General features: G+C 51.1%; 2 protein-coding genes across 2 annotated transcripts in view; both read left to right on the forward strand.

Annotated features, from left to right (window-relative positions):
- The window catches only part of SERPINA4 (serpin family A member 4), a gene marked incomplete at both ends in the record, with an annotated part of 30457 nt that extends 22782 nt beyond the window's left edge, over nt 1-7675 (forward strand). The window contains 8 exon segments of the mRNA XM_081228309.1: nt 991-1286; nt 1290-1653; nt 5377-5573; nt 5577-5630; nt 5632-5651; nt 6542-6647; nt 6651-6701; nt 7478-7675. Of these exon segments, the coding sequence (XP_081084435.1) occupies nt 991-1286; nt 1290-1653; nt 5377-5573; nt 5577-5630; nt 5632-5651; nt 6542-6647; nt 6651-6701; nt 7478-7675 (1286 nt within the window).
- Nucleotides 7676-13414: 5739 nt separating this feature from the next.
- Nucleotides 13415-23937, forward strand: SERPINA5 (serpin family A member 5). The gene is made up of 5 exons (XM_081229131.1): nt 13415-13495; nt 19443-20064; nt 21393-21663; nt 22022-22169; nt 22917-23937. The coding sequence occupies exons 2-5, from the start codon at nt 19458-19460 to the stop codon at nt 23103-23105; spliced, it is 1215 nt and encodes a 404-aa protein (XP_081085257.1). The 5' UTR covers nt 13415-13495; nt 19443-19457; the 3' UTR covers nt 23106-23937.
- The last annotated feature ends 1925 nt before the right edge of the window (nt 23938-25862 follow it).

The raw sequence follows: 25862 nt of genomic DNA on the forward strand, positions 1-25862 counted from the left end.
AGGGGTGTTCCTTGTTATGGTCCCTCTCCAGTGAGCACAGCAAAGTTGAGTAGATGTAATAGTGACTGTATGGTCCCCACAGCCAAAGATATTTACTATCTGGCTCTTTATAGGAAAAGTTTTCTGACCTCTGGTCTGGGTGAAAAATGATGGAGAGTTGCATGAGGGTCAAGAGGGACTGAGAGATTAAATGGGGTGGGATGGATGGAAGGCCAGATGGATGTTAGGGGTGACAACTGGGTTTGGGGCTGAGAACTAGGTAATGGTAGGGCCACTTGATGGGGCAGAGAAGATTTGGTGGAGAAAATCGAGCATCCTGTTCGGGGCAGGTTAAGTTCATTAGGGAAAGGGACCAATTCTATGCCTGAGACTTTGGACAAATCATGTGTTGAGAATCGGTGATCTCATCTGTACAGAGTGGTGATAAGAATACCAGCTCTGTTGACCTCTACCTGGATAAGAGGGTCAAACAAAATGGCATAAAGGCGATTTTGCAAAGTGTAAAGCACACCACGGATGTCTGTGGGGTAGTCGCTAACATAGCCTTTGGCGTGAGCACCTTTGACGTGATGGGTCACTGGGCTAAGGAAATAAACTCAGATGGTGCAAGGCACCCCAGGCTGAGAGTCCGGAGACCTGTGTTCTAGCTCAGATATTTACTAGTTCGGTGACTTGGTTAAGTCACTTTTGGAGTCTCTGTTTCCCTTTCTCTGTAATGAGAATGGAGTCCAGTGCCGTGCAGAGCTCACAGAGATGGGAAAGGAAATGGGATGGTGGACAACGAGCTGCTTTGTAAATCTGAAGCCCTGCTACAGAGTGTCGTGGCCCCACACACGTGGAAGTACTGGGTGTTTGCTACTCCCCTGCAAGCTCATCTGCAGGAGTTGAGAGTATCACTTAGATCCCTGGGGCCCTGCCTTCTGCCTGGCATCTCAGTGGGGTTGGGCCTTCTGCTGGGGAGTTTCCTGGGCACATTCTTTCCTCTTGTAGACCTGAGAGCACAGAAGGTGCATCTTGCCGACTGCCTGCTCCTCCTTCTGGCTGGACTACTGGTCCTTTCTCAAGGTCAGCGGCATCCCGGGCATCACGGCCAGGGTCACATCCACTGCCCCCATCAGGAGGCTCCAGGCACAGGTGAGGGCTCCCCCAGCCTCAAGGTCACTGCAGGCAATACTGCCTTTGCTCTCCGCTTCTACCACCTGATGGCTTCCCAACCCTACGGGAGCAACATCTTCTCCCCGCTGAGCATCTTCGCCACCTACGCCATGCTGTCCCTTGGGGTCCGTTAGCACAGCCGGACCCAGATCCTCGAGGGTCTCGGCTTCAACCTCACAGAGGTGTCAGTATCTGACATGCACAGGGGCTTCCAGAACCTGCTGCACACCCTCCACCTCCCGGCCGACAGGCTGGAGATACGCATGGGCAGCACCCTGTTGTTGAGCCTGGAGCTGCCGCTCCTTCCGAGATTCCTTAACAACTCCATGACCTCCTATGAGTCCAAACTCTTCCACACCAACTTCGACGACTCTGAGGGCACAGCCCAGCTTATCAACAACCAAGTCAGGGAGGAAACTCGAGGGAAGATTGTGGATTTGGTCAACGAGCTCAGCGCAGATACCACGATGGTGCTGGTGAATCACATGTACTTCAAAGGTAAGAGTCAATTCGTTGGTGGGTCCTACATCTTCCCTTTCCCCCTAATTTGTTGAAGGATCACATAGAAACTCCCCCCAAACAGAAAGTGGATGGGTTGGGTCTTATAGGGTTGAGCAGCCTTCTGAAAATTTAATGTTAGAGCCTCAGATAGTTAAGTTTGTGTAGTATTGATTTCCACCCCTTCATATCTTTAGACATATTTTCTTATTTTTTAAAAAAAATAACAGCAATGTATGAAATGCATTCTACCCAACGGTGACAAGTTGAACTGCTGGATTCATATCCAGCTTTGCCACTTACCAACAGTACAAACAGGGCAGGTTGTTTGCTTGAAGGACTCTTATAAGCATATAAGAGTCCCTGCTTCAAAGTTTTGTTTCTGAGAATCAAAAGATGTCACATATTTGAATACTCCTTAGAAGAGGGCCTGAAGGGATCAGCAAACTACAGCTCCTGGCCAAACCTGAACGCCACCTGTTTTTGTAAATAAAGTTTTATTGGCACACAGCCACGCCCATTCATTTCTGTATTATCTCTGGCTGCTTTCACGGGACAGAGATTAGTAGTTGCTACTGAGACAGAATGACCTGCAAAGCATAAAATATTTACTTTCTTGCCCTTTGCAGAAGTTTGCCACCCCCTGACCATTATATATGCTCAATAAATAGAGAATTTGTAATTATTCTAATGATAACAATTTTGAAGACCTTTAAAAATACATCTATGTATAAAAGAAAAAATAGAAATTGCCCAGAATCCTACCTTCCTGAGGGAACCAACATTAACATTTTAGCCTAATTCCTTCCAGTCTTCCATTCACACACATGTTAATAGAGTTGAAATCACAGGTAGGAACGGTTTTGTACAGTGTGTATCACTTAGGGTGCCATCCAGGAAGCATGGTCACCGTGAGTGGGAAGGGAAAGGGGGTTGTGAGAGGAATTAGTCCTGGCATGTTTGTGGGTAGGACTCGGGAAGTGAAGGTATGGAGGAAGAGGGAGTTGGAGGGACAGAGAAAAAGTCACTGGAGCCAGTGGACACGTTGGAACGTATCAGGAAATCTACACGCCAGGCACATCCAGCCGCCAGAGTGGTTCCATGTAAGGAGAGCTTGGAGAGAGGCCCAGGCTGAGCACCTGGCAGTGGTCTGGAGACACTGTTGGTCAGCAGGGTAGAGCTGGACAATGAACTTGGCGGAGAGCATAGGTGAGCTGGAGCACACAGCCCCTCTGGTCTGTTCATCATTTCGTCTGCCTTCAGCGGGCAATTGCTGCTTCATATCTGCCTCTCAATCCCCTGCTGTAACCACCTTGAATCTACAGGGAACAGATTCTGGGGAACAGTCCCAGACTAATAATCCAGCCAAACTGGTCACTGCTTGCATTTTTACATGTGGAATTTTCAGGCACCACTGAAAACTTTAAAAAAATTTTCTTTTAATTCTGCAATAAGTATAAATTCATAGGGAGTTGCAAAGTTGTACAGAGTGGTTCCATGTACCTTTCACTCAGATTCCTCTAGATAACATCTTATGTAACTGTAGTACAGTAGCAAACCAGGAAGCTGACGTTGGTGATGATCTATAGACTTTATTCGGATGTTATCAATTTTCACATGCACTCGTGTGTGTGTGTGTGTGTGTGTGTGTAGTTTTACGCTATTGAAAACTTTATTTAGATCTCATTTTAGTGGCTGCACAATATTCTATTGACTCCATTCCATTTAAAATATAATATAATTTACATGTGTAGTATACACCATCACCACACCCAAAGCTCTGGCCAGAAATAATGAAGATTTTGGTGCTCTCTTCCTGAAAGAGACCTCGCTGCAGTTGTGTTAGTGCTCGTGGCACAGAGAAGGAGGTGCTCCAGAAATAGACAGGAAATAGACATCTTGCCCTCCAACACATCTGCCCGTCACTCTGGGGACACAAATGTAGCCCCAAGACCTCAGTCCAGGTCACATGGTGATAGTAGTAGAACAACTGTGGCTTATCTTAAAAAACGGAAAGTCCCTAGAAGAAAACAAACCAAAGATATGCAGAATCTCTGTAGATAAAATTATATCGAGAGATATTAAAGTCGACAAATAAAAAATAGATATACCGTATTTATGGATAGGAAGACTTAACATGGTAAAGATGTCGGTTCCCGCCCAAATTGATCTAAATGTTTTAAAGTAATCCCAACAGGTTTTTAAAAGATTCTTTTTGGTACCAGTTAACAAGTTGATTCTAAAGTGTATATGGGAGAGCAAAGGGCCAAGAATAGTTACAAAGAAAGAATCTGTCTGCTGGGGAGCAATACTGGTTATAAATATTAATTTAGACTGTGTGGTATGCATAGACCAATGGGACCGAACAGAGAGGCTGGAATGGAACCCAGAAATGGCTCCATGGATATATGGACATTTGATATTTGACAAAGCCTGCGTGATAGAGCATTGAGAAAAAGCATAGATTTTTATTATTTTTTTATTTTTATTTTTATTAGTTTCTGCTTTATAACATAGTGAATCAGTCATACATATACATCTGTTCCCACATCCCTTCCCTCTTGCGTCTCCCTCCCTCCCACCCTCCCTATCCCACCCCTCCAGGCGGTCACAAAGCACCGAGCTGATCTCCCTGTGCTAAGAAGCATAGATTTTTAAAAAGCAGTCCTGGGACAGTATCCTCATGGAAAAAAAATGATTTTGTACCCCTCCATCCTACAGATCATAAGCATTCACTGCAGGTGAAGTAAAGTCCTAAATGCAAAAGGTAAGAGTAAACCTTGTAGATGAAATAGGGGAGTATCTTCATGACCTGGAGGTAGGAAAATTTTTCCTAAGCAGGACACAGAGATCGAACCATAAAGGAAAAACCTGATATGCTCACTGCATAGTGAAGAATTTCAATCATCAAAACACACAATTATGAAAGTGAAAAGACAAGTCACAGAGGAAGAGAACACATTGGCAACACACAGAACTGATAGACAACTAGTGTTCAGAGAACTCCTGCAAATCACTAAGAAACAGCCCTATAGAAATATGGGTAAAAAAGTGAACTAGCACTGAACTAAAAAATAATAATAAAATAAATAAAAAACCAAACAAAAACCCCAAAATAAAAAAAAAAATCCCCCCAAACTTCTAGTTGATCCATAAACATACTAAAGACTACTCAACCTTATTTTTTTATTTATTTATTTTTTTGCAGTACGCGGGCCTCTCACTGCTGTGGCCTTTCCCATTGCGGAGCACAGGCTCCGGATGCGCAGGCTCAGCAGCCATGGCTCACGGGCCCAGCCGCTCTGTGGCATGTGGGATCTTCCCGGACCGGGGCACGAACCCATGTCCCCTGCATCGGCAGGCGGACTCTCAACCACTGCGCCATGGGGAAAGCCCTACTCAACCTTATTTTAAAACAAGAAAGTGCGTGTCCAAACCACAGTGAGCTACCACTCTACGAACATCAGGTTGGCAAAATTATTTAAGTCCAATGATTTCAAGTCATTGGTGAAGACAGGAAACAACCTTACTGGCATCCTCTGGGGTCTCTTATGTTAGAGCCTATCTGAACCCCCAGATCCATTCTCCAGGCAGGTCAGGTGCTGAACGGATGAGATGGTGGAGGGTGAGTCTTGAGTGATGATGGGGGGATGCACTCCCGGGCTGGAGGTTTGGCTTGTTGGTCCACGGCTGCTCTGTATCTTCTTCCCTTCGTCCCTCCAGCTCTGTGGGGGACACCATCCATCCCCTTGATGACCGCTCCCCATGACTTCTATGTTGATGAGGATACAGTAGTCAAGGTGCCTGTGATGCTGCAGGATACCCAGCACCACTGGTATCTTCACGACAGATACTTGCCCTGTTCGGTGCTATGGATGGATTACAAAGGAGACGCAACAGCCGTTTTCATCCTTCCTAACTGAGGGAAAATGGAGCAGGTGGAAGAGGTTTTGACTCCAGAGATGCTGACAAGGTGGAGGTCACCTGCTTCAGAAGAGGTAATCCATCAGGGCATGGTGCGGTGCAGAGTCTGCAGCAGTGCCCTTCACATGGACCCTTCCAATGAAAGCCAGTGCCCCACATGGGAGTGGAGGGGATCGCCAAATTATGGAAGAATTCTTACTTCCTTCAAGACTTCCCTTGGGTTTCCTTAAATAAGGAACACTCCTATTGTACCCAAAATGTGATTTCGCTCTCATCAGTGAAAAGAGAAGCAGACTAGGAGTTAGGAGTCTGGGTTCTAGATGTAGCCCTTGTACTGCACAAGCCTGGGGTGCAGTGACACTGGCTCTCTGAGGGACCACCCTGTGCAATGAATGGATAGACCTCCCGTCAAGATGGCTGACTGAGCTGGCGTAGAGAGGTTTCCACCCACCCCAGGAAATAGCAGGGAAGCTTTCACGTCACCATGGGGTTATGAGCAGGAAACGTCTCCAGCCACACATAAGAAAAAGACCTCAGGCCAAGGCCACATGTGGATGGAAGATTCACACAGCCCATGTGGTGGAGGAATTCCACCCAAAGAAATCAATGGGTCCCAAACAAGGGAAAAGCACGGGGCCTCATCAGAGACAAAGGCAAAACTGCCACACCAGGAGACTTGCATCTCCCTGGGCACCTGGCGTGTCTGCAGAAAACAACCTCTGCTGAAGACGAACTCCCAAAGGAAGGAGGTCCTGCAGACGGCAGGCCCTGAGGGCAAAGAAGGAGCCTGGCTTTAAGCCCCTGGCAGCACTCATCCGAGGGAGCGGCACAGGCAAAGTGTGTTTGTGACCCCCGAACTCAGATGGAATGTGGGCAGTGAGCACACGCAGTCAAGGAGAGCGCAGCCAGCTGGGACACTTGGCTAATTCCTGAGTCCAGTGTTTTAACCCAGTGCCTCTTTCAGGTATTTTTACAGGAAGCTCAAATTGTATATCCCCAAATTCTCCATTTCTAGCTCCTATAAATTAGATCAGATTTTGCCCAAGCTGGGCATCACGGACTTGTTCTTGTAGCGGGCTGACTTGTCTGGCATCACTGAACAGCTAAACCTGCAGGTGTCCAAGGTAAGTCATCAATGGATATCAACTCCTAGAGAGCTCAGAGGGGAACCTCCACCTCTTGGAAGGAGCTGGGTGCTGGGTGCTCTCCCTGCCACCACGTGAAGTCTCAGAGTCCAAGTTTTATTTAAGCATCCACTGGCATAGGGAGCAAAGAACAAACCCACCATGTGCTGGGTGTGGTGCTTGGTGCTGCAGATCTAGGGTCCATCAGGTCCCTGCCCTCAGAGAGCTCTTCCAGTCAAGTCCAGGAGACAGCGCCCTCATAGATCATGGCAACTGAGAGTGACAAGTGCAATGACAGAAACAGAGGAAGGATACAGATGAGGCTGAGTTGTGTGTGTGTGTGTGTGTAGCGTAAATTTCTTAGACCAGAGAAAGGGACCTATGACCTCAGCTACATACAACAAAGGTGCACTAGAGGGTAGAGTCTTGGGTTTGAGAGTTCAAATTCCAGTTCTGCCTCTTATGACCTTAAAGGGTTACCCAGTCTCTGGATTTATTTTCCACATCTATAAAACAGACATAATACATTGACCTCTTAGGATGGTTATGAAGATTAAAAAGAGCATAGGCACATAGTATGTGCTCAATTAATGATTGCAATGGTTATTTATGAATAAGAGGTCATTCAGCTCAATAACCACCCCCCCCAGTATAGATATTCTTGCTGTGATACCCCAACAAGTGGCTTTGATCTTCAGTGGTCTCTGGTTCCCCTCGTCTTCCCTAAGCCCCAGCTCATGCTCTCTCGGAGGTAACGCTTGTGATTTCCTTCCCAGAGTTTCCACAAGGCCATCCTGGAGGTGGATGAGGTTGGCACCCAGGCTGCAGCAGCCACCAGTGGCTTTGTCACCTTCTGGTCCCGGGACAATCACCAAGCCCTTTGGTTTAACCGGCCCTTCCTTGTGGTGATCTTTTCCACCAACACCCAGAGCATCCTCTTTCTGGGAAAGGTTGTCAACTCCACGAAACCATAGCCCTCCAGGGCTGGCTTGTCTGTTACAAGCAGGAGGACTTGGCCTGGAGGGCTGAGTTTGAGCAGCTCTGGATTTGGAGTGAGGGATGCAGAAGCTGCTGAGGATCCCAGGCAGAAGTTGTTGGTGAAGGTGAGGGATGTGGGTGGTACCAGACCGGTGTGGACTGACACCCAGCTCCTCAGGGCTATGACACCTCACACAGATCATCTAACCTCTTTGAACAGGTTTCCACCCCGGAAAGTGGCAGAAACCCCCCAGGGTAGTTGTACAGATTAAACGAAATGATGGCTCTGAGGAGTCTGCCTCTGCAACACGGCTCTGAGCTGGGCGGGGCAGCCTCAGGAGTCACCGACAGATGGAAGGTCCCACAGGAGGACATCGCTCAGCAAGACCAGCCCAGAGTTAATCACACCAGCTCCAGGCTACAGGGTCAAGGACCTGCAAGTGCTCAGCACCCAGAGTCCTCCAAGGCTCAGAGGAATGCACACCCCCCTTGCCGCCCCCTGGTTTAATTGGTCCATCTCCCCCCTGCACTTTCTGGGATGTTGGATTCTGTTTTTTAACAGCCAGGCAAGAAATAAAGTCAGGCCCAGGCTGACGCACTCCCCCGCCTGCCCCTACAGAGGCAGGGGGTGGGTGGATTTAAGAGTCCCAGACAAGCCTGCAAGAAGATGCAGGCCTAGGGTTACTATGGCAACGACACCGCTGGGGTGATGTGTGAAAGTGAAGCCCTGGTGTGAAAAAGGTGAGAAAAGGGAGGCAGTCACCGCCGCCCCCCCCACCCCGTTTAGCCTTGAGGGTGATGCCTCCTCATTTTGCTTTAGCTCATCCCTCCCCTGCTCAGAAGGACTCAATGGCTCCCTATTGCCTACAGGATGAAGTTCACACTCCTCTAACTGCAGTCAAGGTCCTCCCTGATCTGGTCCCTGCCTGCCTCTCGTGCCCCAGCCCCTCCTGTTGTTCTCATGGACCGAATGACTGCAGTCACGGAAACTCTTGCTGTCTTTCCAGGTTGCCCATAGCTTCCCACCTTCGGGCCTCTGGTCCCCGCAGACCCCCATCACCCAGAATGCTCCCTTCCCCATCCCTGAGATTCTACCAGGATTTCCAACAAACGCCTCCTCCCCTCCTTAAGGCAGACTGTCATCCTACCAACAGACATGATTGGCTGACATTAATCTCTGCCCCGCATCCCGGCCAACCCTCGTCCCTCTTAGAAGGAGCATCTCAGAGGCAGGACCCTGTTCACCCTGCATTCTCTTCACTCACCCCAGTAACTGGCCTCAGCGCTGATGGTATGGTCTGGTATGTGGCTGAGGCCCAACCAATAGTTGGTGAATGAATGAATGAATGGAAAAGGCTTGCCCTGAGCAAGGTCCTCAAGCTATTTGTTCTGCATCACCACCCCCTGACACATCCCCGGAATTGGTTGGGTAAATATTTAGTCCAGCTTCTCAGATTTCAAAATGCCCTTTTGGAGCATTAAAAAAAGAGATCTACGGGGCTGTGTGTGACCTATGTTTTACCTCTCGGGAGGCACACTTCTTTGGGACCGGGCGGGTATGCTAGCGATTTCTGTCATTCTCCTCTGGCAGGAAAGGCGAAATCTTTTTTGTACTTTGTGATGGAAGGGCAGAGGGAGGCAAGTGAGTGTCATGAGTGTCATCGTGGAGCCTGGGGGACCCAGGTGCCAGTGGAGGGACGAATTTCATGGCCCTCGTAAGCAGGTGTGGAGAGAAGCATCATGGGTTCATTTGGTTATTCATTCTCTCATTCAACAAAGAGTTACTGAGTGGAGATTGGCCACTAGCCAGGAAGCCAGAGGGATTTCCTCAGTGGAGGAAGAGGCACTTGAAATTTGGGGTGAGAGAGAAAGCCTGCAGTCCCAGCCTCTCCGTTACCTGTGCTGAGGGGCTAGCTCGAACCTCTCCGGATCTCGGTTTCTGCACCTGTAAGTGGGCGTGTAATCCCACAGCAGCTGTAGCAGTGGGGGGTGGGGTGGTGGATGGACGTGGGATCCTTGGAAGATACTGGCCTGGGAGCCGCTAACTCTGACGGAGCATGTGAACGTGTGAACATGTGGAGGGCAGGAGGGTGTCTGCTCCATCCCTGGCTGCCTGGGAAGGTGAGGAGTCCTTTTCTGAGACAGAGAAGGTCTAAGACTAATGGTTTCCAAGCTCTGTGCACCTGCAACGAGCAAGGCCCAGTGACAAACGCTTTCCGGGAGTTACCAAGGGGCCACAGAGGAACCTGGACTTTGGAGTCAGAATGCCTGTGTTTGAACCTGGAATCTACCAATGACGGAGTATACTACTTGGTTAGTGTATTAGTTCTGCTCTAACAAAGGACCACATCGGAGTGGTTTAACAACAGAAATGTACTGTTCCACTCTTCTGGAGGCCAGAAGATCAAGGTGATGGCAGAGTTGACTCCTTCTGAGGCTGTGAGGGAGCATCTGTCCCAGGCCTCTCCCCTGGATTCTGGGGGCTTGCTGGCCATCTTTGGTGTTCCTTGGCTTCTAGATCTCTGCCTTCATATTCACATGGCATTCTCCCTGTGTGTGTGTCTCTGTCCAGATTTCCCCCTTTTACAAGGACGTCAGTCTTATTGGATTAAGCACCCACCCTAGTTCAGTATGACCTCATCTGAACTAATTACATCAGCAACAACCTTATTTCCAAATAAGGTCACATGCTGAGATACTGGTGGTTAAGTCTTCAATTCTGGGGGGACACAGTGGAACCCATGACATGGTGTGGGACTTGGGCCACCCCTCTGTGCCTCAGTTCCCTCACCTGTAAAATGGAAATGATGCTACCTAACACATAAGCCTACTGTAGATTCTGGATGAGGTTCTGTATGTAAAGCACACATCTTTGCTGTTCCACAAATGTTCATTATTGTTATTTCATTTCATCTTTGATCACAACTCTCCTCTAAAGCAGGGTCACAACTTCACATGCCTGCCAGAGCTAGCAAGTCACCTGAACAGGTAAAGTGGGCTGACGGTGGTGGGGACCAGGCAGGTGGAATAGTAAGAGCCCCCATTGGAAGGCATTTCTGTTCCACATTGTCCCACACACACTCAGGGGGGTGACAGAACCCAGCTCTGCCCAGGGTGAGACTTGCCTATTGGGAATGGTGCTCTCTGTTGCTCTTGAGGTCAATGGAAAAATAAATCTAGCATGACTTACTGGGTCCTTTAAATTCCCATATTCTGGCCACTGGCCATCTTACTCTCTCACCCCAGTTGTCATGGACTGAATTGTGTCCTCTGAAACTTCATCATATATATTGAAGCCTGAACCCCCAACGTGATTGTATTTGGAGAAAGGGCCTAATAGAAGTTCAATGAGGTCATAAGGATGGGGCCCTAATCCCACTGAACTAGTATCCTTATAAGAGGAAGAGACACCAGAGCTTGCTTCTCCTCCCTTGCTTTCTCTCTCCCCCTCTTTCTCGGTCCCCCCATATGTACACAGAAGAGGCTGTGTGAGGATTCAGCAAGAAGGCACCATCTACAAGCCAGGAAGACAGATCTCACCAGAAATTAACCCTGACATCACCTTGATCTTGGACTTCCAACCTCCAGAACTGTGAGAAACACATTTCCGCTGTTTAAGCCTCTCAGTTTGTAGTACTTTGTTCTGGCAGCCAGAGCAGACTAATCCATGCCCTGAGACACCCTCGAAACTTTTCCAAGAGTACCCATTCCCAGCCCCCGTTCCTTCAGAACCCTTCTGAGTGACAATAGGCAGTCAGGGTTTGCCCCGTTCCCCAAATTCTCAAGATAGTCCTTAAAACGTAAGGACTGGGACATGGTACGTGGGGTGTCTCCACAGACAGGCACATGGGCTGGAGAAGTCCTTCAGCATCTGCTTAGTCCCATCTTTCCCACATAGTTTCATCGGGAACCTGTTTTGGAGTATTATACTAGTTTCCTGTTGCTGCAGTAACCAATTATGACACACTTAGTGGCTTAAAGCAACACAATTTATTCTCTTACAGTTCTGGAGGTCAGAAGTCCAAATGGGTTCCTGGGCCAACCTCAAGATGTTGGCAGGGTTTGCTTCTGGAGTGCTTTGGCCCACGGCCTCACATCACATTGTTTTTCTCCTCCTGCTTTCCTGATCACATCGCCTCCTCTGACTCTGATCTCCCACCTCTCTCTCTCTCTCTCTCCTCTCTCTCTTTCTCTCTCTCTCTCTCATAAGGAAGGACCCTTGTGGTTATGTTTAGGACCCACCTGGGAAATCCATAATAGTCCCCCCCGCCGCCATCATTTCAAGATCCTTAACTCAATCACATCTGCAAATCCCTTTTGTTATATAAGGTCACATTCACAGGTTCTGGGTATTAGGATGTGGATATCTTTGGGGAACTGCTATCCATCCTACAAAAGTAGGTAACAGTGATTCCCTCCTTATAGAACATAGTTTGGGAATCTCTAGACTATGAGATGAAGGACTCTTGCTTATGTCACATGGCACAATGGACAGAAAGCAAAACCTGGACAGAAGGGACCTACTTCCTCCTGTTAATGCCTCTCCCTATTAGCTGTGTACCTTTGGGCTGATCACCTAACCTCTCTCAGCTTCCGTCTTCTCACGGATTCCATGGGGGGGATGCTGGTGCCCACCATCTAGCGCGTTGCGAGGGCAGGGAGCACAAAGCAAGCACCTGATGCCTGGTAGTGACTGAGCTTATCTCTAGGTTGAGATAAAGTTCAGTATTATACCCTTTGCAGGGTGGTTGTAAGGACTAAAAGAGATAACGGGCCATAACTGGGCCCAGAATCAGGGAGCAAGAAGGGGGACATCTCAGAGGTTGTGGAGCGACCCTGGGTGCTGAGCGTCAGGATCGCTTCCTCTGGGTACCGCCTGGCCCTCTGTTTCCTCCACCAACTCCACACGCGACCGTCACCCACACAACCTCTGGGTCATGGCCACACACTGGATACCCCGGTATTAGGGAGCCCCAGGCATGGGAACCTTGGAAATGAAACAAGGGTTGAGCCAACACCCTAGCACTTGGAAATGTTCTTGAAAGTGTGGGGCTGAGTTTTGAAGCCCCAGTTTCAAGGTAGAAAAGGACAGTCCAAGTGAGCCCACAGAAATCCTGGAGACAGACCTTTGCTTAGCAAAGAGCACTGGCCCTGGAGCCAGCGACCTGGGCATTCAGCCCCACCCTGTCCCTAACTGATGCACATCTCTGAAAAGTTCCGTCATCTCTCTGAGCCTCGGTTCAGTTATGAGTGCAATAAGAGGGGTGGATACAGTGACCCCTCATCTCAGCCATTGTGAGACCCTCTCAATCCATCTAATTTCCACCAGGATCTGGCGATGGGGAGTCCATGAGTCTAGTAAGCGCACAAGCCTTTGAAGAACTTGGGTCCTCACTCCTCCAGATCTGCAGCCAATTGGCTGCAGGAAACAAAGGGATCAGCCTGGAGGAAGGGAGGAGGTTTGAGAGGCGGTCCCCTTCCCTGTGTCTGGACCAGCCGGCAGCTGGTCACCTGTCCATCCTGGTCTGCCTGGGATGCTCGTGCCAGTGCTGGCAGTTGGTGGCTGGTGTAGGGCTTTTGGGCCAATGACGAGACGGCCCTGGTCAGAGTTCAGATGGCTTTGGCTTGGTAGGCCTAGGAGCCCTGCCAGGACAGGACAGGGTGAGGCTGGCTGGGGCGGGGCCAGGGGAGGGGTGGAGCCAGGGCCCCGCTGTAGTCGGTGACAGATGCTGGCTCCAGTCCAGCCAGCCCTCTGCTCTTTACCGAGCCCAGCCGACCGTCGCGTCTGCTGTGTGCACGCTCGGCCACTGGACACAGTAAGTACAGGCACAGTGGACGGAGGGCCGTGGGCTCAGGGGCGAGGAATGGACTCTGGAGTCATGGGATTTGGAGGGCTTAGAAACTTTGGAGGTGCCCCAGGGTGAGCAGGACACCGTGGTGGGGAGGGAGCCAGGGCCTCTGGAGCAGAGAAGTGGGGGACACCCCGCCCCTTGCTGTGTGGCCTTGGGGATGACACTAAATCTGGCCGAGCCTCAGCTTCCTTGCGGATAAGATGCAAATGACTGCACCCCTTGCACCGTGTGACTGTGAAGATTAGATTAGTGGTGGTTCTCACCCAAGTATGATGTTCCCCGCCGGGCACATCTGGTATGTGTGGAGGCATTTTTAGTTGTCATAACTGGGGCACGGGGGTTGCTATTGGCTTCCAGTGAGTAGAGACCAGGGATGCTGCTAAACACCCTGCAATGCACAGGACAGCACCCACCACAAAGAATGATCTGGCTCCAAATGCCAATAGTGCTGAGAAACCCTGAACGGGGACAAAATGTCTGGTACCCAGGACGTGCTCGATAAACCGTAGCTTCTATTGTTTTCTGTTCCTGGAACCTTGGACTTTTAGAAACCAGGAAAAATGTTCAAATATAATCTGTTTCCCTGAGATAAGGCTGCCCTGCCCAGGGGCTGCTACCCAGAGTGGTTGTTAGAGCTCCAGATGCCATTTTGCCGTTTGTTAAATAAACAAAATGTGGATGTGAAGTGAGTGAAATGTTCAGTTTTTCTAAGGATGGGGCTTTTGGCATGAAATGCAACAGTAAAAGGGAAACTGCTCCCCTGGGCCAACAGCCTTACTGACAGATCCAGAAACTGCAGCTTGAAGAATAAAGGGGGCGGGAGGGAACTTCGGGAGGTGATGGATGTGTTCAGGCGTTGATGGTGGTGATGGTTTCACGGGTGTGTACTTCTCTCCAAGCTCATCGAGTTGTCTACATTAAATATGTACAGGTTTTGGGGTGTCAGTCCGGCCTCAATAAAGTGGTTTTAAAAAAGAAAGAGAAAGGAAACTGAAGCTGCGCTATTCAAGGTCAGCTGAGTTATTCAAGGTCAGCTGGCATGTTAGCCCCAGGGCCGTGAGGGCTCAGTCCTGGATGCCCAGCCTGGCTCATTCCCACAACTCGGTGGCCAGCGTGTGGTCTAACACCTCTGAACTACAGAGAAGGAGACAGGGTCCATTCATCCATCCACTCATCCATCCACTCATTCATTCATTCACAGGGGTGCCTGAGCATCACCCCTTGACTGAAAGTGTCATGGCGGGACCAGCACAGATGAGGGTCTTCTCTTACAAGCACATGTTCTAGTGGGGGAGAGGCCGGAACAAGAGGGGTCAACAGCACACGCATACGTAATTGCACTTCTGTAACTGATGGAGCCATGAGAGAAACAATCAAAGGGGCTGTTATAGAGAATAACCGCGGAGAGGGCGTGGTCATGTGTGGACAAGGTGCCACCAAGAAGTGACAGTTAAGTGGAGGTCTGGACTCAGGCAGAAACTGGTCCTTGTGAGAAAGGTGGAGAGACGGTTCCAGGAGGGAGAGCAGAGTGTGCAAGGGCCCGGGGCTGGGATGGGGCTTCTGTGTTAGGAATTGAAAAAGAAGAAGTGTGCCCTGGGAGACAGAGTTGGTCACGTGAGGCTGGGGACAGCAAGACAGCGCCAGACGGCATGCATCCTCACGGCTTATCGCACAAATCAGAGTTCGGTGTTACCAAGCCAGTAGGCAGCAAGAACGTTCTTAGGTAGGGGAGCGCCTTGACCGTGTCTGTGATTGAAGGCGTGTACACTCTTTCAGAGTGTACTTATGTATGTAGGATGGCTCTCAGGCCCAGGAGAAGTGGGGTCCAGGTGAAAGAAAAAAAAAAAAAAGGCTTCCATTAGGATGGTGGCAGGGAAAATGGGGAGAGGCAGGCAGATTTCGGAGCTACAAACTGGCAAGCCTTGCTGATAGTCTGGAGATGGGGAGGGAGGTTAGGAAAGCCCCCCAGGTCACTGATTCCAGGAAGCTCTGCCCCCTGGTCTTTAGGATCCAGGGGAAGTTGTGATTTTGTCTTTCGCTCTCTGCCTGGGCTCCATATCTTGTATCTAGCTCCTTGCGTAATTAGCAGATAGTGGACAGACCCTTCTGAGCTGCACACCTCCCATGGCTGAGTCCAAAGTCTACCTCAGTGGGACTTTGTTGCCTAACATTTGGAATACACGCCAGCAGATTTTGGGTCTGGATGGTGGGGGACCAGGGGAAGGACTGCCCAGGGCCTGCTTACCCCATGCCCACCCTCTGTCGCCGTAAGTCCCTTTGACCTGGGATGCCAGATGAAATTGATCGATCTGCTCTCTTCCCTCTGACATGTGGGAGCATCTCTGCAGACACACTGGCGTCAGGGGCCCAGGAGAGGGTCAGCCAGGCCAGGCTCTGCCGGCACGCTGCGGGGGCTGGTGTCCTGAGAGCCAGGCTCACAGAGCCTGGAGCAGACTCTCCACTGGCTCAAAGTTGGCACAAAACTCTGTAAGCTGTATATTTGTACCAGAGGCCCAGGAGTGTAATGGCAAAGACTGGGCTTAGAAACTAGGAAACCTGAAATGAGTACCCCCAGGGCTCCACTTTCTCAGAAGTAACCTCTCTGACCCTCTGTTTCCTCTTCCGTACAATTGTGACAAGGATACCAACTCCATGTTGCTGTGGAGGACTGTAAATGAGCTAATTCAGGTGAGAGAGACCCAGGAATACTCACCAGTAGCCACAGAGGAGGGGGAACAAATGTGTCATTCCTCAGAGCCATGAAAGGGAGCCAAGAGGCAGTGTGTACACCAGTCAGAGGAATCTGGATTTTAACCTGGTTCCATCACTCACTGGCTGGGACAAGCTTTTCCATTTTGCTAAGCCTCAGTTTATTTGGCTGTAAAATGGGGCTAATAACACTTTTGGTAAAGATGAAATGCAGTAATATTTATAGAGTGTCTAACAGGTCCTTAATAAACAGTGGCTTCAATAAGAGGGAGAGAGAGAGAGCTAAATGGAGCAAGGTTTTCTGGGTCCCAAACCTGCAGCCCAGGGGAGCCTGAGGGAAGCTGAGCCCTTGCTCTCTACGGGGACTCATGGGGCGTTCAGAGAAGTGGCTCTGGCCCATCAGATCGCTAGTGTTTCAGGGGGGTCAGGCAGTGGTGGAGCCACAGCACCAGACCTCTAGGTTTTTATGAAGAAACTGAAGCCTGAGAGGGGAAGGGCCTGGCTCAAGGTCACCAGGCTGCAGGGGTGGCAGGATGGGAGACTGGAACTCTCACTCCTGCTCCCCCGCCAGCTGCCCCTGGGCTCCGTCCAAGCAGAAAACTCCTCTGCAGTCTGTAGCTATTCTTTGAAAGTATTTCTTTTAGGGTAATTATCAGCTCGGTGTTAATCTGTGTCTGGGAGCTGGGGGGTTGGTGAGCTGAACTGCTTCTTCAGCAGCATCCTGCTACATGGATGATTCTAACACTCCGCACGCTAAAGGACACAGAGATCACACCACCCACCCGTGTCCTTTAAAGACCTCCATGAAGGCAAGTCTCAAAGTGGGAACAAAAAGGGAGTGTCAGCATGGGAAGCCTGTTTCTTAATTCTCTGCAGAGGAGGGGCTATCGGTGGTGACCGTGGAGGCCAAGAATACAAGATCCGGAGGCTGTGATACAGAGGAGGAGGACCAGGGATCTGGGGGAACTAAATGGTGTGGCGGTTCAGAGCGTGAGTTGTGAGGGTCAGAACTAGGTCTGAACCCTAGTAGCTTTGCCACCACTAGCAAGCAAGGCATCCTCTCTGAGCCTGATGACCCATCTGTAAAATGGAGCCAGTAATAGAACCTGCCTCCGTGGGCGGGTGTGAGGCTAAAGCCTCACACTTGATATATGTCAAGACAGTGCAGCACCCCGCAGTGGCGGGTGCTGGCGATGCACCTGGGCCTCCCACAGGCATGGGGACTGCTCAGGTGCTATATTTGGTTCAGGGTAGCTGGAGGTTCTGCAGACAGAATATTCTAAATGAACTTCCTTTGTGGGCTCAGTTGCAGTTTGGAGGCCAGGGGTGGTGGTGAGCATGACTTGCTTGAGTCTGTCAGTTTCATTCAGACAAAGACGGCCAGGACTGCTGATCCCCAGGCTCCCTGGTGTCCCCCACGCCAGCCACATCCGATGCAGCTCTTTGGGGCTCTTTGAAGTTTGGTTTTGCGTGGGTCTGTGACTCTGTGTCTGTGCTTGCCCTGGGCCTGGGGCATCTGATGACACGGTGTCCACCGGTGGATGCATGCCAAGCAAGAGGTCTCATCAGGGGTCAGTCAGGCCACCGTGGGAATTAGTTGTCCAGCCGCCACCAGGCTGCCACGAGAGTGTGTGTGTGAAAGCATGTACCCCACGGTACAGCTGGGGAAACGGGGGTCTCGGGTGGGGCTCTGGCCAGTCACTGCCACACCGACAACTCACACCTGGACAGCATGTCTGCACCGGGCACTGCTCCAAGCACGTTACATATGTTGATCATTAAAGCCCCAGCCCCTGGTGGAGGTTCTGTCTAGACCTCCATTGTACAGGTGGGGCAGTGGCATGGGTGTAACTGACTTGCACCGCGTCACACGTTGGAGGAAGCAGTGGGACTGAGGCTTGAACCCAAGCTGCTGGGCTGCAGAGTCTGCACTGTTCACAGGGGTGGAAGGAAGGCTTTACGAGGCCTGGGCACAGGAAGGGTTGGTTTCTGGTTGGAGAGGAGGGGTCTAGGAAGGTGGTCATGGGAGAGACTGTGGGCGGAGGACAAGGCCAGAATGATGGAAGAGCCCCCAGGGCCCACCTTAGAGGCTGTAGACAGACAAAAGGAAGCTGAGGGCCTCCTCACCTGGGGGAGACACAGAAAAAGAGATGCCTGGGGGCTCAAACAACACACGTTTATGGTCTCACAGTCCTGGAGGCTGGAAGTCCAAGATCAGCAGGGCTGGTTCCTCCTAGGGCTTCTCTCCTTGGCTTGTATGTGAATGTCTCCTCCTCCCTGTGTCCTCACGTTCCTCACGTGGTCACCCCTCAGTCTGTGTGTGTCTGTGTCCTCGTGTCCTCTTCTTCTAAGGACACCAGCCACATTGGATCAGGGCCCACTCGATCTCATTTTAACTTAATGACTTCTTGAAAGGCCCTGTCTCCAATACAGTCACGTTCTGAGGTACAGGGGGTTAGGACTTCAATGAATGGATTTGGGGGACACAATTCAGCCCATCACAGAAGAGAAGGGAAGTTGGGGGGCTCACGTTAAGAGGGCAGAATTTCCTCCGGGGGGGAAGGTGCCTCTGATGAGGGACAAGGGTGGCTTTGAGGGGTCCTGGAGCAGCCCCTGGGGAAGGAGAGGGGGACTGAGGGCATCGTGTGTTCACTGATGAACCACAGGAGGCTGGCACGCTAGCCACCGCGCCATGGAGCAGATGCTCCAAATGAACAGGGACGAATCCAGCAGTGTGGCAGGGGCCACGGCGGGTAGTTGCCCTGAGCTCATAGAAGGACGTGGGTCTTGCAAGGAAAGGAAGTGAGGGTTAGGGGCCATGTATGGAAACAGGCTGCCAGGTTCCGGTAACCTCAGAGACGCTAAGCCGGCAGAACACAGGAGAACCCTCCACCCCACGGCCCATCCCCCTGTGACGTGTACTTCGATGCGGGTGAGGGAGGCTTCTCGCCTTGGTGGCCAGTCCCCACCTGGGATCTCGCCCCTCCGCCTGGTCCTTGCTCTCCCCACCCACCGATGCCCATGTCCTCAAGTCTCTGTGCTGCACTCCCTCCCGCGCTACCTAAACCCTCGCTCGCAGCCTCTCCGAGTCATCATCGCCCTTTGAGGCTGCTGGTTGATGGTGCCGCCCCCCAGGAACGTCAGCCTTGCTTGTGATCTTCCCATCCTCCCTCTGAGGTCACCTTCCCACCCTCCCTTTCAGGCCTGGGCAGCCACGATGCGGCTCTGCTTACTCCTGTGCCTGGCGCTCCTGAGCCCGCCGATGGCCGCCCTGCGCCGCCCCCAGAAGAAGAGAGTTCAGGAGCTGCCGCCCGCAGTTGCCACGGTGGCCCCCGGCAGCCGGGACTTTGTCTTCGACCTCTACAGGGCCTTGGCCGCAGCTGCCCCCGACCAGAACATCTTCTTCTCCCCGCTGAGCATCTCCGTGAGCCTGGCCATGCTCTCCCTGGGGGCGCGGTGCAACACGAAGGCGCAGGTCCTGGCGGGCCTGGGCCTGAGCCCCCAGGAGGGCCAAGAGGAGGAGCTCCACAGCGCCTCCCAGCGGCTGCTGCGGGAGCTCGAGCGGCCCAGAGACAGCCTCCAGCTGAGCCTCGGCAACGCCCTGTTCGCCAAGCCCGGGGTGCCCATCGAGGCGGCCTTCCTGGGCGCCATGAGGACGCTGTACCTGGCAGACACTTTCCCCACCGACTTTGGGGACCCTGAAGGGGCCCAGAAGCAGATCAATGATTACGTGTCAAAGCAAACGAAGGGCAAGATTGTGGACTTGGTTAAGGGCCTGGATGGCAACGAGGTCATGGTCATAGTGAATTACATTTTCTTTAAAGGTAAGGCCCTGAACTTTCTCTTCTAAGATGCTTTTGTCAAAAAACAAACAAACAAAACAAAACAACCAACTCCCGCACACGTGAAAGAGTGGGAGTGGATTTATTCTTTTCTGATCCTGTTGATAGAGTGAAGCCAACAGCAGCTGGGTGAGACTGCATAAGGTGGAGTGAAAGACCCCAGATGCTGTTTCCTCCACTGGGGAAGAGCTGGTTCCTGTTTGTGCCCCTGGGGGCACTTAAAGCAACAGTTTCCACACAGGCTCTGAAGCACGAGTTTGTCGAGGCCACGATGCCAAAGAAACTGACAGCATGGCTACTCAGGGCAGGATTGTGGGCCTTAGAAGGGCCTTAGAGGGCATTCCCCCAGATACTTCCTGGTACCCATATCCTCCTAGGGGCTGTTTCCTCAGCCGAGAAATCCTGGAACAAGAGCCTGTTCCCCTGAACAGTCCTCTCTCCCCTCCCCAAGAGCTGACCTCCGCATCTTTATCTCCCTGGCATTTCTTGTAAATATCCCTACTCATCTCAGCTTGTACACCTGCTTCTCCTTCTAGATACTGAGCTCCTGAGCACCCTGCACGGGGCCTGCTGAGGATGGGGGAGGGGCAGGGAGGGAAGAGGAAAGAGGAAAATAGTTAAACTGTTAACCAAGCCCCCCTCTTCCCGTGGTCACAGATGGTGAGTATCAGGCTCGGACTCTAAGATTACTTGTCTAGGGCTAGGCTGCAGAGGACAGCTGTGAAATAATCTAAGTGGGGCATGCGGGCGGGATCTATATTTGATAACTAGTAAGAAAATGGAAACAATTACTTGTCCCACTTTGAACAAAACGTCCCAAGCAGACAAAGCAAGAAGCATAATCACAGACTTCCCAGCAGGAAAAGTCCTGTTTTTGCAGGAACCTTACCAACCTTTCTCCCAAACCCAGATTGAGATCCAATATTGGGAAAAGAGTGAAAATGAGAATAACCCACCCAGATATAGTGTAGCTTTGTCAGCCATACATATTCGTTACCCTCTTCACTGGGATGTTTGACCTTGAGTAGCAACATCAGAGATTCAGACAAAGAACATTAGGGGTGAAGGGTCTCTGAAGACACGAAAACCAACCTCCTTGTTTTGCAAATGTGGAAATAAAGCCCCACAAAAAGTTCAAGCCTGTCCCCCGAATTAGGAAGGGGCTTGTCTTTATATTCAAGAGGTTTGGCAGTCACTTCCGCCAGTAAGACTGCTCCAAAGAGGATGCTGTCCGTTTGGTAGGTTTACTGTCTGCACACTTTTCGTTGGCAGCTGAGAATGTTTAATTCCTTTTCCATTTTAATCTTTAGCTAAGTGGGAGACAAGCTTCAACCGCCAAAGCACCCACGAGCAGGACTTCCACGTGACCTCGGAGACGGTGGTGCGGGTACCCATGATGAACCGAGTGGACCAGTTTTACTACCTCCTGGACCGAAACCTCTCCTGCAGAGTGGTCGGGGTCCCCTACCAAGGGAACGCCACCGCCTTCTTCATTCTCCCCCGCGAGGGCGGGATGGGGCAGCTGGAAAATGGCCTAAAAGAGAAAACACTGAGGAAGTGGCTCAAGATATCCATGAAGAGGTATTCTTCCCACTATTCCAGGGCCGGCCTGCTGCTGCACACCTGCAGGGCCACACGGCAGTGGTGGGAGAACTCACCTGGCCTGGGAGCCGCCTCCCAGCCCAGAGGCATCATGTGAAGTCCCAGCCCCCTGGCCTGACCCAGCTAGAGGGAGCAGGGCTGGAAGCTGGGTTTTCTGGCAGGGCCATCAGAGTGGGCAGTGACCTCTGGGGACAGCCCAGGTCCAAGTCCAGAGTAGGATGGGTTCCATTGTAGGCAGCAGGCTGGAGGAGCATTATGAAACCAAGAGGAGATGGCAGGAATACGAGCTCAGTAGCCAGTGCCCTGGGAGGGTCCAAGAAAGGTCTTCTCTTTCCAGGCAGCTTGAGCTTTACTTACCCAAGTTCTCCATTGAGGGCTCCTATCGGCTGGAGAAAGTCCTCCCCAAGCTGGGGATCAGAGATGTCTTCACCTCCCATGCTGACCTGACCGGCATCTCCAACCATTCCAGCATCCAGGTGTCTGAGGTGAGCCCAGAAGCTCCTGAGCACCTGCTTTCAGAAATTCCTATCCTATCCTATCTTATCCTATCCTATCCTATCCTATCCTATCCTATCCTATCCTATCCTATCCTATCCTATCTTAGCCTAGCCTAGCCTAGCCTAGCCTAGCCTATCTTATCCTAGCCTATCCTATCCTATCCTATCTTATCTTATCCTATCCTATCCTATCCTATCCTATCCTATCCTATCCTATTCCATCCTATTCCATCCCATTCCTCATTCCAAATCCTTTCTCTCTCTCTCTCCTCTTTTCCCTCAGGAAGCAAAGGTTTCACTTTGCATCTTGTCCTCTGAACAATGGGAAACCCTATCCAGCACCGTGCCTTGGGGGAAGGTATCTTGTCTGAAGCAATCAAAACTAAAAATTGGATGCTAGCTCCTTCACTCACCAGCTGTGTGACCTCCAGCAATTACTTGACCTCTCTGAGCCTCCTTTCTCTCTATAAACTTGGAGAGTCACACCCTTGCTGCTAGATGATTTGAGAATTCAATGAAAGACACTCATGCAAAAAAAAAAAAAAAGACACGCATGCGCTCACCTGTAAGCCGTGGTACGCAGTAGTTGATCAATCACATCATCTCCTATCTGCTTCATGGCTCAGGAGCACAGGAACGTTGACAGTGATGCTGCGGGCAGAAGCTTGTCCGTTTCCCCCTGATGGCATCTCCCAGCCCCTGGTGGCTCGGTGACGCCTGATGTCTCCCCTGCAGATGGTGCACAAAGCCATGGTGGAGGTGGACGAGTCGGGAACCCAAGCAGCTGCAGCCACGGGGACGATCTTCATGTTCAGATCTGCCCGGATGAGCTCTCAAAGGGTAGTATTCAACAGGCCCTTTCTGATGCTCATTGTGGAGAACAGCAAACACATCCTTTTCCTCGGCAAAGTGACTCGCCCTTGAGATGGGGATTTCTCCTGAAAGGCACGGGCTTCCATAGTGGAAGATGAGGGTGGACTACGGCCATGTATCTGCTGGTAGCTGGTGATATACACAGGTTTAATTGACTAATGAGGCTTCCACAAATAATAATAATAACAATAACATTGAAATACTGATGATTGCTTCTTTTCACATGATTGCAAGACGGGTGCTTTGGAGAACATTTGGTTTTGCTCTCACCTTTCATCAATGGAGATTAGCACTGAGATCCAGAGAGGCCACACAGCATGCTAGTGGCAGAGAGAAGCTCAGAATCCAATCCAGGAGGATTGTTCCAGTAGATATTTCCACCAGGAAGCATATTCCCAAGCCTAGTTCCCCACCCGTCTGCAATACCAGCTACCAGTTTGCCATGGTTTGGAAAGGACACTGGAATGGGGGCATGAAGTGGGGTTTCTGTCCCAGCTGTGTGACGTTGGGTAACACTGTCACTCTCTGGACTTCGGTTTCCCCACGTATGTGATGAAGGGTCAGGTCAAGGACTGGAGGATCCTTGAAATCATATAAAAAGTGTAGAATGTTCCCCACAAATCAGTTGATTTCAGTGCATCCAAGTGCCACCCATCTTTTAAGGAAAGCAGGTGGAGGGCAGGGTGGACACGGCCATCCCAGGTTTGTACCGTCCTGTGGGTACATTTACAACCTCATGGGCTTGGCTGGGGGTGGGAGAATGGAGGCCTGTTGCCAATACTAGAGTATCAGTTGAAGGCCCTGATGACTAACTGTGGGTTTTAGTGTCAGCAATAACAATAAAGCATTTTGCAAACACTGGGTGTCATTGGCCTTCTGGAAGTAGCTCTGGGAACAGCAATATTAATAGCTTATATTCCAGAACTGATGCTAGGTGCTTAATCTGGATGGTTTCATTTACCCCTCACAATATCCTGTACCAGGCAGGCACTCCTATTATCCCCACTTTACAGGTAGGGAAGGTGAGGCTTGTAGAGAACAGGTAATATACCCGGTCACACAGCTCCTTGGCGGTGGAGGCAGGATTTGACCCCAGGAGTGTGGCCCCTGGACCACCCTCTCAGCCCTGGGCTCTGCCACAGAGGAGACATGAGCCAGAAACAGAAGGCCAGGTCAAGTGCATCAGGGCACCAGCTCCCTTGTCATCCAGGTAGGATCACTCTCCTCCTTCACAAAACCCACCATGCTTCCTTGTCTATCAAATAAAGGGGATTGGACACTTTCAAGAATCAATGAATGAATGAGTGAATGAGTCCTTCACTCAGTCTCAGACTTTCCCCTAATTAGCTGCCCCCAAGTCTGACCCCGGAGTGCCTGTCGCCCCACCTTACATGCCCAAAGCTTGCTTTCCATGAGCCTGCGCCCAGCACTCTGACCCCAGAGACTGGACAGTGTGGGTGCCCCTTAGAACTAACAGGGTCAGAACCCCAAGCTTTGACCATCCCTTAAAGTACTGAGCACCTACTATGTGCCAGCTGTGGGGACACTTTGCATCTGTGATGTCATTAATCCTTCAACAACCCTGTAAGGTCTATCTCAGCGTCCTCATTTCACAGAGGGCAACATAAGTGCTTGCCCAGAGCCCCCCTGCTGGTGACAGTGTAAGGCCCAGGCTCGGGGACCCAGATGGCACAGGTGTCGGCCGGTGGCAGGGTAGATGGCTACAACCAGAGCCAGACGGCTTGTCTGCGTTTTTGCTTTGGGCTTGGGAACCTCTGGAGGATGGGGCCTCCTCATGGAGCCAGACCCACTCCTGTGTGCCTTTTCCTTTCGCAACACCTGGTTTTTTTGGCAAATATTTTTCTCAGAGTCTACTCAGCCAGTCCAAGGTCAGGGGGAGGTCCTGGCTGTGCCATGTGTGTAAGGCCAAGGTCCAGCGCTGTCTAAAGTTCACTCAGCAAACAGTCACAAAACAGCTCCCGTGTGGGGATCGGGCCGGGCTCAGGGCGGCCAATTTGGGGTGTCATGGAAGGAAGCTCCGAGCTGGGAGTCACAGCAGGTCATGTAAGTCAACTGTCACACGATCCTGGGCTGAACAAACTGATAGAGCAACTCAGAGACAGGGAAAGAGAGTTAACTTCTGAGGGCTCAGGGAAGGTTTTGCTGAAGAAGTGACACTGAGCTGATCTTGAAAAGCATGTAGGGCTTCACAGACAGCAGACTTGGGAACAGAGCTGAAGGGAACAGCTGGAGAGAGCATGAGGCTGAGTGAGCTGCAGTGTGGATGGGAAATTGTGGAGACTTCAGCCTGGACCAGGGCCAGGAGTGGGAAGGAGAGCAAGGAGGAAAGAGGGGACGGTGTTTGCAGTCCAGTGACAGGGACTCTGAACACGAGGCCCAGGTTTTGTCTCTTCTCTCTCCTCCTGATTTCAGGGTAGTTTGGCCATCCACGCCCCACCTAAATCATTCCCTGGACCTCTTCCTGCCCCTCACTCTCCTATCTGTGCATACCATAGATGCTTCACTCATCCCCCTAGGGGGCGCTCACACCCCTCCACACCTGCTTCTCCATCAGCCCCACCTGCCCCACCCTGGGATCGACCTCATTCATCAGGTGAGATAAAGTACCAGGTCTGTCAGAGCCCGCATTATAGGCATGTCTGTCCCCCTCAGGATCCCCTTTCTTAGCCGGCGTATTCATTTACTAGGGCTGCCATAACAAAGTCCCACAGACGGAGTGGCTTAATATAAATGTATTATCTTACAGTCCTGGAGGCTGGAAGTCTGAGATCAAGGTGTCATCAGGGC

Source organism: Mesoplodon bidens (assembly GCF_964165515.1).
Source record: "Mesoplodon bidens genome assembly, chromosome: 3".
NCBI lineage: Eukaryota > Metazoa > Chordata > Mammalia > Artiodactyla > Ziphiidae > Mesoplodon > Mesoplodon bidens.

Excerpts from the sequence above, each read along its gene's own strand:
- SERPINA5 (XM_081229131.1), top strand. The coding sequence starts at position 19,458 with ATGCGGCTCTGCTTACTCCTGTGCCTGGCGCTCCTGAGCCCGCCGATG. Across the intron at positions 20,065-21,392 it reads GAATTACATTTTCTTTAAAG|CTAAGTGGGAGACAAGCTTC; the intron begins GTAAGGCCCTGA and ends TTTAATCTTTAG. Across the intron at positions 22,170-22,916 it reads CCAGCATCCAGGTGTCTGAG|ATGGTGCACAAAGCCATGGT; the intron begins GTGAGCCCAGAA and ends TCTCCCCTGCAG.